General features: G+C 59.4%; 1 protein-coding gene across 1 annotated transcript in view; it reads right to left on the bottom strand.

Moving 5' to 3' along the window:
- The window catches only part of LOC111160278 (caspase recruitment domain family member 14), a 21,789-nt gene extending 9,606 nt beyond the window's left edge, over window positions 1–12,183 (bottom strand). The window contains 14 exon segments of the mRNA XM_022523214.1: window positions 1,134–1,326; window positions 1,590–1,650; window positions 3,102–3,196; window positions 3,331–3,473; window positions 3,940–4,053; window positions 5,387–5,533; window positions 5,714–5,839; window positions 6,362–6,431; window positions 6,433–6,470; window positions 7,370–7,537; window positions 8,710–8,759; window positions 9,099–9,326; window positions 10,664–10,801; window positions 11,973–12,183. Coding sequence (XP_022378922.1) covers window positions 1,134–1,326; window positions 1,590–1,650; window positions 3,102–3,196; window positions 3,331–3,473; window positions 3,940–4,053; window positions 5,387–5,533; window positions 5,714–5,839; window positions 6,362–6,431; window positions 6,433–6,470; window positions 7,370–7,537; window positions 8,710–8,759; window positions 9,099–9,326; window positions 10,664–10,801; window positions 11,973–12,183 — 1,782 coding nt within the window.
- Between the last annotated feature and the right edge of the window lie 422 nt (window positions 12,184–12,605).

Raw genomic sequence — 12,605 nt, 5'->3', positions numbered from 1 at the left:
ACACACACACACACACACACACACACACACACACACACACACACACACACAATACTATGCAGCCATCAAAAAGAATGAAATCTTGCCATTTGCAACAATGTGGCTGGAACTAGAGGGTATGATGCTGAGTCAAATAAGTCACTCAGAGAAAGACAATTACATGATCTCACTCATATGTGGAATTTAAGAAACAACACAGAGGAGCAAAGGGCAAAAAGGAGAGAGAGAGTGAAACCAACCCTTAACTGTAGAGAACACACTGATCGCTACAGAGGGGAGGTGGTGGGGGTTGGATGAAACGGCGATGGGGATCTGGGACTTGGGGTCATTACGGGAAGTGTTGAGCTGCTCTGTTGTGCACTGGAGACCAAGATAACTCTGTATGTTCACTAGCTGGAATTAAAAACTTTAAAGTAAATAAATAATAATAAAATATATTAAGATACCAGGACTGTCTCCCCAGACATCATAAAAGCTGCTTTAGCCACAACATAGTCTGTTAGTGGTTAGGGAGAAGCGGGGGGCCCTAGGGCCCGGGAGCAAAGGTGCCTGCCGCCCACCCTTCTCAGCACTCGTCTCCACCCCACGCATCCCTGCTGCAGCCCAGGCTCCTCCTCAGGAACACTGTTCTCTGCTTTCGGGCCACATTGAAGTCACCTCCCTGCTCACACATTCACTTGATAATCATTAGTCAAGCAGTGTATTTATGGGTTTTGCAGTTTAGCCAATATTTCCCAATAAAGAATTTTTTTAAATGCCCCCAACAAGGCGGTGAAGTGTGCGTGATGGCTGTGTGTTTTACTACATACACACGGCATGGTCGGCCCAGAAAGAAAAAACAGGGCTATAGCTGTATCAAAAGATCCTGGGTTGGTGCCGTGGCAGCCAGAAGCCTTCTCCGATGGCCGGTGGTCCAGCCCCACAGCAGCTCTCGGGCTCACCCACCCCAGTTTGAGAACGTGGGGGATCCAGACGGGGCAGGGCTGCTGTGGGAGTCAGCTGGGGCTAGCTTCTAAGTGCGTGTGACCTCAGCCCGCAGACAACACGTCCTTGTCAAGGCAGAGCTGCAGCTTCTGACCCAGCCCCAAGAGGAGGCAGCGGGGGGGTGCCCGCAGGGCAGGGGACACACTCACCATCATGATCTGGGTGCCCGGGCGCAAGGCCATCTCGTCCGCCGGCGATCCAGGGGTGACCCGGTGAATGAAGATGCCCGTGTGGTTGCCACCAATGATGCTTATCTGCTCCAGCAACGCGTCCCCCTGGAAGGCCAGCACGGTGACCTGGCTCAGGATCTTGCGTGCCGGCCTCCTCCGCACTGGGACGCTGCTGCAGGACGGGAGGTGACAGGGCCCACCAGCCACGGGAGCGGGGGAGGTCGGGCCAGGCCCCAACGCCGCTGGCCCCAGCGTTCTGAATTCTCTCTCTCTCTCTCTCTCTCTCTCTCTCTCTCTCACACACACACACACACACACACACACACACACAGCCATGACCTCATCCTCGGAGGGGCTGTCACCTCCCAGTGGTGTTAGGACACAGCCTTCACTCTGCCCTCCCACCTGCCGGCCCTGGCCACTCCCACCGCTCACCTGGATGAGGTGGTGAGACCCCCTGCGCAGGGCTGAGCGCTGCTCTCACACTCAGGAAGGTCTGCACAGAAGGGCCGGGCTCAGACACAGGCCAGGCCCGCCCCTGGGCTCTGCCCCCCCCATCGGAGCTTTGCTTACTGGGGCAACCTGGTCCCACATCCCAGCCCTGGGCGCACCCCGCGGGCCTGTCTCCTTCTGCTGAGGCCGGACCTCCCCGCCTCTCCCTTTCCTCACTGCTGAGAACCCTAACGTCATCTTCCCCTGGACAGGAGCGGGGTTTGGCCTAGTGTGTCCTCACGCGACAGCTGAGTGGCTCCCCCACATTTACAGGACAGGGCACCTCGGGTCTTGATTTCTGGCTCCATTAAATGTCCGCTCTGGGTGCGGGGGTGGGGGACACAGGGGACGGGGACTGAGGGTGGCTTGTGACGAGCGCTGGGTGCTTAGAACAAAACGTGAAAGTATCAAACCCGGCATAACTGGGCGCACTTCTGCCGGCTCCTTGCGCCGAGCTCACGCCGGGACCGAGCGCACCGGCGGGACCGAGCGCACCGGCGGGACCGAGCGCACCGGCGGGACTGCCCCGGTCACACCGAGTCCCACCCGGAGTCCCAGGAAAACAGGCCTTCCGGACTGGCGGACGCCACTGCATGGGGGAACCAGGACGCTACCCGGAGCTGCGGCAGAGGGACACAAGGAGCGGCGTATCCAGGACGCAGACGCCCCGGCGGTCGCCCTCGGACTGCGGTTCCAGAGACGCCAACCTTCCCGCTCAGCGGGGATTCTGGCCTCGTGGCCGGCGGGGAGCCCGGACCCCGCCTGCCCCAGGGGCGGCCGCTCTGAACCGCACGAAGCCTGTGCTCCCCCCGGTGGCCACCGCGGGGAATTCGGACCGGGTGCTAAGCGCCTCCGGTGCCCCAGGCCCACGGCCGGGGGCAGGTGTGCAGGGTAGAAAAGGGGAGAGGCTTCCGGGTGGGGCCCGTGGTAGAGAAGGAGAGGAGGTCGGTCAAGTCACAAATACGAGGAATGAGCCCCAGGAGAAGTGGGTCTCAGGTGCCACCGCTGGGAGGAGAGATGTTCCCAACAGGTGCCTCCTCTGGGGTGGGGGTGGGGGTACGAAATCCTGCTGCCTTCTGATGTCACTGGGAAACCCGAGTGTCCCCAGACCAGAGCAGGGAGGGACCGAGAGAAGAAACGTGTGTCCGGAGCTGTCTAAGCCTTTACTGCTGAGCGGGATGGGAAGATGAGCACAGCTCCCTTGGCTTCCAGGTGAGAGACAGAAAGGACGCCCGGTGAACAGGGCATGGGCTGGAATGACCAGGTACTTGGGATTTCCCAGAGGCCCAGGGCAGGGCAGCAGGGAAGCTCGCTTCCTCAGCCCAGCCTCTGGAGAGGCACTGGCTTGTCTCGCCGGCCTCCCTGGAGACCCCTGTTCTCCCTCCTCCTCCTGCTCAGCCGGCCCAGCCCAGGGGCGAGGGGATGGCTGCAGAGGCCCGGGTGGGGTGCACTCACCTGCTCTGTCTACAATCTCATAATCCAGGTCGGCATCCACTGCCTTCACCCCCCGGGAGAGTCCTCGGTCCACCTGCCGGATATCTAGGAAACCACTGGAAAGCATGGGAAGACGACAGCTCAGGCGGTGCCGCTGGCTGCCTGCTCAGATCCCCCTGACCTGCCCTCAGCCCATATGCCGGCAAGCTGCTGGGGCCCATGCCATCCGAACCCCGTGGCCTATCATTACCTAAGAGACCAGGGGTCTTCCCGGAAGTCCTCTGCCACCCGCTTGTACAGGGACTGTGGACTGGGAGGCAGGCGGCTGCTGGAGCGGAAGCTGTCCACCAGCTCACGGTCGCATGTGGCGTTGAGGTCAGAGCAGAGCTGAGACTGGAGGAGGACAGGGCTGAGGTCGGCACAGCGCTCCCAGGGGGACCCCGCTCACCCCCTCCCTGCTGCTCCACGGGGTGAGGGGCAAAACTGTAACAAACTGTGCTCCCTAACTCTCAGGGCCGAGGACTGAGAAGGACACAGCCCAGAGCTGGGTCATACTAGCTGGACCCTCCTGTGTGCCAGGCCCCTGCCGGCTGCTTTCCACATTCCCTGTTGCTCAGTGCAGACACACACATTTACGTGGTGGGTAGCATGGTCCCACTTCACATGCAGAGCCACTGAGGCCCAGAGAGGCCCAGGCCCCGGCTGGCGAGGGCCACGTGTGGAGCGAGTCAGGTGCACGGTGCACATCTGAACACAGGCCTGTGGCCACGTTGCCAGCCACGCCCCCCCCCAGTCTAGCCCTCCGGGGAGGGCACAGCTGGCTTGACCCAGGACAGGAGGAGGCACTGGCCGGCAGTACCTCAGTGGAGCTGGGGCTGCTTTCGTCACTGTCACCCCGCGGGCAGGTGGCAAACATGCGCACGAGTGGCTGCCCCCTCAGACCCGGCTCCCTGGCTCTGGCTTCCGGCTCAGGCTGCCCGAGACGGGCCCCCCCGGCTGCTCAGTTCAGGCAAATTTCCTCTCGGATGCTCCTGGGGGTTTCCAGCAAACCCACCTCCCTCCTGCCTCCACCTCCCCGCTCCCCGCTCCAGGCAGCCTCCCCTACTCATGTACCCTCCTCGGAGCATGAGACCCCCAGCCCTGCAGGAGCCGAGCCCCGAGGACAGCGACCAGCCTGGTGAATGCTCTTTGGTCTCTGTTGCAGATTACATGTCGCTTCTTACAGATTATACAAGTATCGCCCAGGACGTGTATCACAGACTTAACCACACAGAACACTGGGGACAAACAGAACTGAGCAGAGAGGGAAGAAAATTCTCCTGTCCTCCACAGTCAAAGACAGGGCAGTTGGCATCTTGCTGTCTACCTTGTTTTAACACATACATAAATATATATAATTTGTATATATGATACATACACACGTTTTTATACTTATATATAAATAAATATACATATGTTTCTATTTTGTACATGTATATGGATTACATGTATGTGTATGTATGTATGTAATACATACATGTATATGTATGTATGTATGTAATACATACATACATATATATTTTGGGGGGGGACGTGGTAGATGTGAGGAGGGTGAAGGAAGAAAATTTAAAATACCTATGGCTCGTGGGCATGGGGAAGATTAAGTTCTACGGGTTGTATAAACATAAGATTTTGCAACTTTGAAGAACCCTGTATAACCACATGTATTACAATGTGAAATACACTGTCTTCTTAGAAGTAGCATGCAAATCCTTGGAAACTAATTTCTGGAGGTAAAAGCATCAGGTGGGGGTTCCCCGACCAGGAAGAGGAGGGTGTGGCTCGACCTCAGGGAGGTCCTGGCCCCTCTGCAGGGTCTCACCACCCCCCGACCCCGTGCCTGGAGCCGGAGCTGCTGACAGACCATAACTGGAGGTTTTGTACTCGTTTTAGCTCTTTGGGAACATAGCTCCCTTCGTGCCTGAAGCCAGCTCTTGGCCATCGGACTTGCAAACATCTCAGGAACGCATCAGCTACAAAAGCGAGTGGCTGCCATCTGGCCCAGTCTCATAGGCTCTCTTTCTTCGTGGAACACCATATGTTACAGGTTCCAGAACCTTCCGCCCAGCTACCTGTCCCATGGCGTGTCTAGACCACCACCAGAGGCAGACATAGGCTCCACTCACCCAGTTGTGTCTTCAGTGATTCGGTAACAAGGTTCGCCCATGAGAACCAGAGGGCCTGATGTCCCAGCCAGGGCGCACGTGGCCCAGGACCCGTCCCCCACCCAGCCCGGTCTCCCCGTGGGGTGGGAGGGAAGAACTCACCCTCTGTGGGGACTCGGCCGGCCTGCGGAGCTGCTGGCGCAGTTGACAGACCTGCTCTGTCAGCTCGAACACTTCCCTGCGGAAGGAGTCCTTCTCCGCCAGGTTCTGAGCAATCTCCATCTGGGCTGCGTCCCGGGCGGAGTAGGCCTGCCAGCCCGACAGGAAAGGAGGGAGGATGGTGCCGAGGGGGCTGGGAATCTGGAACCAGCTGCCATGGGTGGGTATGGGGCGCCCCATGACCCCAGCCAGCTCCTCGAGGAGCCTGGGCCGGACGGCACATCCTGTCCCCGCTCGGCAGTGCCCCGGGCCCCTTCCCCAGCCAGGCACCTGGTCTCGCTCCTTCTGCAGCTGCTGGAGCTGGCCCTGCAGGGCGTTCACCTTCTCCTTGTAGATGTCACAGTCCACCTTCGTCCTCTGGAACTGGAGCAGGGTCTGCTCCTTCTCTTCCCATTACTGGCCGGGGACAAACACAGCCCATGCAGGCCAGCGGTGTGGGGTGGGGGGTGCAGGGGGGTGGGGGTGGTCGGGGTCAGAGGGGGTGGTTCGGGAGCTGATATGGGTGACTTCCTGCTTGTTCCTTAAGCGCTAAATCTCAGGGTGGGCCTGCTGGTTACACCGGGACTCAGTTATCAGAACACACGTGGACGCGGCAGGTAGAAGCACGTGTTGTCCGTCCCACGTCCCAAAAGACGTGAACCATGTCTCATTGCTGCCTCTCTCTCTCCCACCATCTCCTTCCTCCCGACCCTCCCCTGCCTGTCGCAGCCACGAAGTAACGCCCGCCCCACCGGAAAGCAGCCTGAGCTTTGTTGCTCCTGGGCCCGGTCCTTTCCTAAGCACCCACAGACCAGATGCGACCGCTAGCCCGGGGCCGTGAGTCCGCGCCCCATGAAGCTCTCACAAGGGATGAACGTTCGTGAGAGCCTGACCTCCCCGCCCCTGCTCTGCGCTGTCGCGGCCGCCCGCCGGGGTCACCTGCTTGTGCTGCCTCTCAGCGACCATGGCCTGCTCCCTCAGAGAGTGGATGCGGTCCACCAGCCTCCAGGGCCTCGTCCAGGTTCTGCTCCAGGATGTCCTTCTCCGCCTGGGACAGCGAGAGGTCGGCCCAGGGACCCCGGCCTCCTGAAGGTCCTGCCCCTGGGAAGCGCCCCGTCTTTCTGCCCTGAGAATAAGCAGCAGGAAACTCCGGGGCCGGCGCGTGAGTGGATTCAGGCTTATCCCCGCACGGAGGATAGGCAGGACAAGACGCAGGGGCGGCAATCAAAATGGGAAATGTGTGTTCTGCTTCGTTTCTCTGGGCCGGGGACAGAAAATAAACTGGAAGTCTCTCGGCGGGGGCCATCCCCCTGCCTGGCTGGGCCGCGTCAGGCTGCTCTGTCCACAAGGTCACCAGCACGGTCTCCCACGGAGGACCCACCAGGGGACAGGCCATTCCCTCTCCTGCCCACTTCTCAGGAAGGGGCTTAGGAACGGTGGCACCGCCCAGGCCCCGTGACCAGGCCCACCCCGCACCCGGGGAACATCTGTTCACTGGACGGAACAGCTCTATAAACAGACATGGTATTGATCAAAAGGAATCCACGAGGAGAGGCGGAAGTTTGCATAATTCCAGAAGTTGGTGTCACCCAGTTCCGCCCCTTCCTTCCCCAGCACGCGTGGGGGGGACGGCACGGGACAGACTATTCTGCAGGCACAACACAACGGTACCCTCCCCACCCCCAGATCCCGCCATTTACAATCAGCTTAATTCCCTCCAGCAGCTGGGCCGGGGTGGGTGGGGGGCTTGCTAGGTAGCCCCGTAGCTGTTCACCCTGCCCACGCTCGAGGCCAGACAGGCACAGGAAGGGACATGTAGCGTGTCCCAGGATGGCCTCCCGGCCTCAGCCACCCCTCCAGGGACCACCTGTGAGAACCAACCACCCCCGCCCCCGCCCCAGCCTGCGGGAAGCCCCGCCAGCTGCCAGGGAAAGGCGCGGGACCCACCAGGCTGAACGTCAGCGACCGGAGATTCTCATTCTCCTCCTTCAGGCGGCTCAGCGCCTTGTCCCCGGGCTCCAGGTCCCCGGCCATCTGCGGGGACCGCTCCCGCAATTCTCGCACGTGGCAGGAAGACATCTTCTCGCGCTGCAGCTCCTGCTTGGTCAGGTAGAGCTGCCGGGAGGAGGCGGAGGGAGGGCAGCGTAAAGGCTGGTTCTCCACCCGCCCAGGGGGGCCTGTGCGTCCCTCAGCCTCTGTCCTCCGGGAGGACGCTTTTCATCCCTCAGGGGGCCCCTCCCCGGACTTCAAACTCCATGAAGGAGTTCTACCTGGTGAACAGTTCCAGCTCCTGTGGGGGAGAAAGGCATTTCTAGCTTTATTTTTTAGATGAGGTGAGCCATGGAATCACGGGGTGGGGTCCCGGGAACAGAGGAAGGAGCCTGGGAAATCAGCTCTCTGGAAATCAGCCCGGGAAATCCCTCTCTCGAAACTTCAAGTCCCAGCAGCCGGTGGGTGGTGAGTGACCAGCGAGCGAGCCTCGTCCAGCATGTTCCCTGACTTCCCTGCCTTCCCACATTCTGCTGAGTACGTGGCAAAGGGACTCAGGATTCGTGGAAAGCAGGACGTGAGAAGAAAGGAAATCGAGTCAGACGGAGCAGAGATGCCTGATCTACACAGACGCACTTGCAATCCCGAGCAAATATGGGCCACCCCCGGCCCCATGGGTGGTGTGTCCAGGGCTGTGGCCCCTGGAAGCTACGTGGCCAGGGCCTGGGGGCCTCCACCCTGCCACCCTGCAGGATGGCACCCCAAGAGAAACTCAGACCTGGAACCCAGGGCCTGGCCTCTCGCCCCCAGGAGGGTGTGGTGCCTCTGGTAGGGAGGGGACTTTCCCCAAGAGACAAACCTAGAAAGTCTGGGTGTCAGGGTGGAGGCAGCACTCCCTCTGGGATCAAGAGGAGAAGGAAAAACCTTTTCACTTGGGCTTTTTCCCTGCCGACATCTCCATAGCAAATTTTCCATAAGCAACCGCACAGCTCCGGCTGTGGGCCATCTGCGTTAGAGCGCGTTAGACTCCGTATACTAACTCACTCCTTGGGACCTGCATGGGGCTGGGTGCGGGGCTAAAACTGAAAATAAACCGAGCAAATGAACCTTATTTCAAACACTGGGGCCACAGCGATGGGAGGGAGAGGGAGGCAGAGGGATGGAGAGCCGCCAGCCATAGCAGCTCGTGAACGACAAACCCTCGGCTCCTCTCGACAGCTCTGTTTGGTGCCGGAGGTGTTTGCTGTGGCCTATAGGCTGGAGCAGGTGAGCGCTCGTGTGGGTGGGGGGATTCTCACTGTGGAAGAAGGGGCGCCCAAAGATGGCATGAGGGAGGCAGGGACACACCCTGGGGACGGGCCGGAATTAGAGGTGGGTGTGACCTCACAGTTTCTAAGATACGCATGTGTCTGTGGACATGCATCCTTGCACACGTAAGTCTGTATGCATATCTGTGCGTGTCTGTGCACGGGTGTGTGTACGTGCACGTTTCCTAGCTCTGTCTGCTGGAAGGGCCAAGGAGCAAAGACACCCCAGGGGCAGTGAGCACCCCCAGGGCCCCGATCTTGCTCTCTCCAAGAATCCAGGGCCCTGGGGCGCCTGCGTGGCTCAGTGGGTTAAGCCTCTGCCTTCGGCTCAGGTCATGGTCCCAGGGTCCTGGGATCGAGCCCTGCATCGGGCTCTCTGCTCAGCAGGGAGTGGAAGTGGGCGCTGACCTCGCGCTTCATGCGATCGTGGTCGGCCTCCATCTGGCCCAGGCTCTGGACGCGGGCCTCGGCCTGGCCCAGGTGCTCCTGGAGCTGCTGGCAACGCCGCAGCAGGGCCTCCTTCTGCCCCTTCTCCTGGCTCAGCTCCTCCTGCAGGCTGCTGATGGCCCCGGCCAGGCACTCAGTCAGCTTGGACGTCTCCATGAGCCCTGCAGACAAGGGGCGGGTGGGCCAGGGCACCTCCCTCCTCGGCCACCAGGGGCTTTGCTACCTGCCCAGACCCTCAGGCAGGAGTCCCCCGACCCTAATCTGTGGGTCTCCTTAGAAACTTCCGGGCTTGGGGCACCTGGGTGGCTCAGTGGGTTAAGCCTCTGCTTTTAGCTCAGGTCACGGTCTCAGGGTCCTGGGATCGAGTCCCCCATCGGGCTCTCTGCTCATCAGGGAGCCTGCTTCCTCCTCTCTCTCTGCCTGCTTGTGATCTCTCTGTCAAATAAATAAATAAAATCTTAAAAAAAAAAAAAAAAGAAACTTCCGGGCTCAACCGGGCTCAGTTTTGGTTATATAAATAGCATGACTGGTGACTGTGGAACCAGGATTACCCCCTTGAGCCTCCCCAGGGGACCCTGCTGTGTAGACCCAGCTCCCCCTCATCAGCCAAGGCGTGCTCCTGCCAGATCTTCTCCATGCCACCCTACGAGAGACATAACAAGAACAAGGGATAGAAATCCGTACAGCAGAACTCCAACTAACGTCACCACGGTCTACAATACCAAACAGGCAGAAAGGCTTCCCGTCCAGTTTTGAGTGACGCTGGTCCTGCCCTTTGCACACCAAAGTCTTTCTATAGCTCCTTCACGGAAGCCTGAAATCACTCAGTGAACAGAAATGGCTGTATTTCCCTTCAGGTCAGCTCGATCTCCGCTCTTCCGACTGAGTGGAGGTGCGGAAGGCTGCCGGCTCCACTCCTCCTCCCCTCCGGCAGGGGCCTCTCCCAGCAGAAGCCGCCCCAGGACCTGGCTGTCCCCTCCACATAAGTACACGGCCGAGGCTAAGGCCATCTCAGGAGCGTTTCCAGGGAAAGGCCATACTTGCCCTCTCCCTGCATCTCCCGGGCACAGACTCTCTGCCCCAAGCGGAGTTCCCGTTGCTACCGCAGAAGTAGGGACAGATCTTTCCTTTCCTTTTCTTTTTAAGATTTTATTTATTTTATTAGAGAGAGAGAGAGAGAGCAGTGGGGAGAGGGAGAAGCAGACTCCTCACTGAATGGGATCCTGATGCAGAAGTCGATCCCAGGACCCTAAGACCATGACTTGAACCGAAAGCAGATGCTTAAGCAACTGAGCCACCCGGGCGCCCCAAGATCTTTCCTTTTAGATCCAGAGGCCACGGGTTCCTTCTCCTGCCACCCACACATGGTTAGTGGGGGTGTCATCACCCCCAGAGCGCTGGGGGGTTAGCGGGAGCAGCAAGAGCATGCACACACTGGGACCCAGAGGCTCCAAAGAAGCCTGTGCCCAGGACCCCAGCCCCATGACCCAGCCCTCACCACTGAAGTTGCTGAAGTCCACCTTGGGCTGCAGCCCAGTGACCAGGGTGTAGATGTCCGGGTTGTGGAACTTCAGGCTCTCCAGGAAGGCAATGGCTCCGTTCTTCCCTTGCGTCTTCAGCAAATCCAGCAAGTGCCCTTGGGTGAGAGGATGGTGTCAGGTCGTGAGGTTCTGGGTGGGTTTCCCTTGGGATGCAGGATGAGGAGGGGGAGGAAATCCTCGCACATCTAGGGATCAGGAGGTGACAGCAGTTTTCCAGGATCCCTGGGGGCGGGTGCCCTCATCGCTCTTCTCGGTCCTTTAAGGGACGTGTCGGCAGCCAGTCCCCAGAAGGGCCAGGCTCATAGTCCTTGAGAAGCTACTATAACCCAAGTGCCAAGAGTTGTTCATAAAAGAAGGAAAAAGGTGACCTTTGCTCGAAAGACCTCCCAGCCGTGTTAGCAGACATATGCGGACACTGTACAAATCTCATGGGACTAAAGAAGCAAAGGACAGTGCCCCAGGGCCCGAGTCCCAGCGAGCCCGCCTCCCGGTCCCATGGCTCTCAGCCCAGCTTGGTGGCTTGGATTCCTTTCTCCTGGATCTAAGGCTCCTAAACATCAGGCAGAAACAGAATCATGTTCATAGCGACCACTTTACTGCCTGCTTTCTATAACCGCGGCTTGGAGGTGAGTGTCTTATAAATGGTCTCATCCAGTCTCCTAAAATTCTGACAGAGTGAGGCTATCAGCTTCCTTGGTTTTCAATGAATGAACATAGCTAGTCAGACTCTCAGAATTGGCTCCGAAGACATCTGGAGTGGGTTGAATTGTGCCCCCCCCAACAAAGGAACCTTCATCTGGAACCTGCCAATGGCAGCTAATCTGGAAAAGGGTCTTTGCGGAAGAGATCACCTGGATTATCGGGGTGGGGGGTCCTGAATCCACCGAATCCAATAACAAGTGCACCCATGAGACAGAAAAGGAGACAAAGAGAAGACCACGTGAGGACAGAGGCAGACCCTGGAGGGATGTGGCCACAAGCTGAGGGCCAGCTCGGGCCACCAGGAAGGCACAGGCAGGGACATCCCCCTCAAGCCCACACCTGGATCCCAAACTATGAGCCAATATGTCTCTGTTGGTCCAAGCCACCCCGGGCTGGTCGCCTGTTACGGCAGCTCTGGGAAGGCCCTACAGAGTCCCCATGCCTGGAACGTGGGTCCTTAAAGTCCTGCACTCCCTGCCGGGCCCCAGGCTTTGTGGCACAGCCGTGTGGAGCTGCCGTGGTGGGGAGGGGCCGAGGAGGCGGTGTGCGCCCGGGGGTCCTCACCGACTCTCATGACGGTGTTGGTGAACCTGGGGCCGTGGAGCACCTCCTCCTCGTCCAGCTGGTCCAGCACCTTGGCCTGGTGCAGGTAGGGGGTGAGGCGGCTGGGGCAGATGCTACGCACAATCTTGTGGCGGTGGCTCTCCAGCAGCTCCCACAGCGCGTCCTCGTCCAGCGCGGTCAGCGTGGACTCCGTCTGGCGCAGCTCCGCCATGGCCCCGAAGCCAGAAACGCTGGAAGGAGAGGGCGGCCGTGGACGGCTGGACCCAGTTGACACAGCCTCCGGGCCCGTGGGGGCCTTTCCAGTCCAACCCCCTCACCCCAGGTCACGGGCGGGCAGGGAGGGAAGTGACCTGTCTGGAGAGGACGGTGACGCTGCCCTGGCCCTGGTGCCCAGTGACCTGGGCCGGGGCGCTGATTAGCCCTCCCTCTTGCTGATTTCACATCAGTTCCTCTCTCCGGAGAAGAACTGGTTTCTCTGGGCATCGGGACACTGACTTTGCCTTTGAAACCTGGGAAACTGCCCTTGGCCCTGGGGAGCTGATTTACAAGCTTGGTCCAGAACAAGCATTCTCAACGGGGGCGACAGAGCCCCCCGAAACTCTTACCCTTACACGTACAAAGCTCAGCTGTGCA

The sequence above is a fragment of the Enhydra lutris genome, unplaced genomic scaffold, assembly GCF_002288905.1.
Source record: "Enhydra lutris kenyoni isolate GAN:26980312 unplaced genomic scaffold, ASM228890v2 scaffoldscaffold75, whole genome shotgun sequence".
NCBI classification, from domain to species: domain Eukaryota; kingdom Metazoa; phylum Chordata; class Mammalia; order Carnivora; family Mustelidae; genus Enhydra; species Enhydra lutris.
The sequence above is the reverse complement of the archived record's forward strand: the minus strand, read 5'-3'. Positions and strand labels throughout refer to the sequence as shown.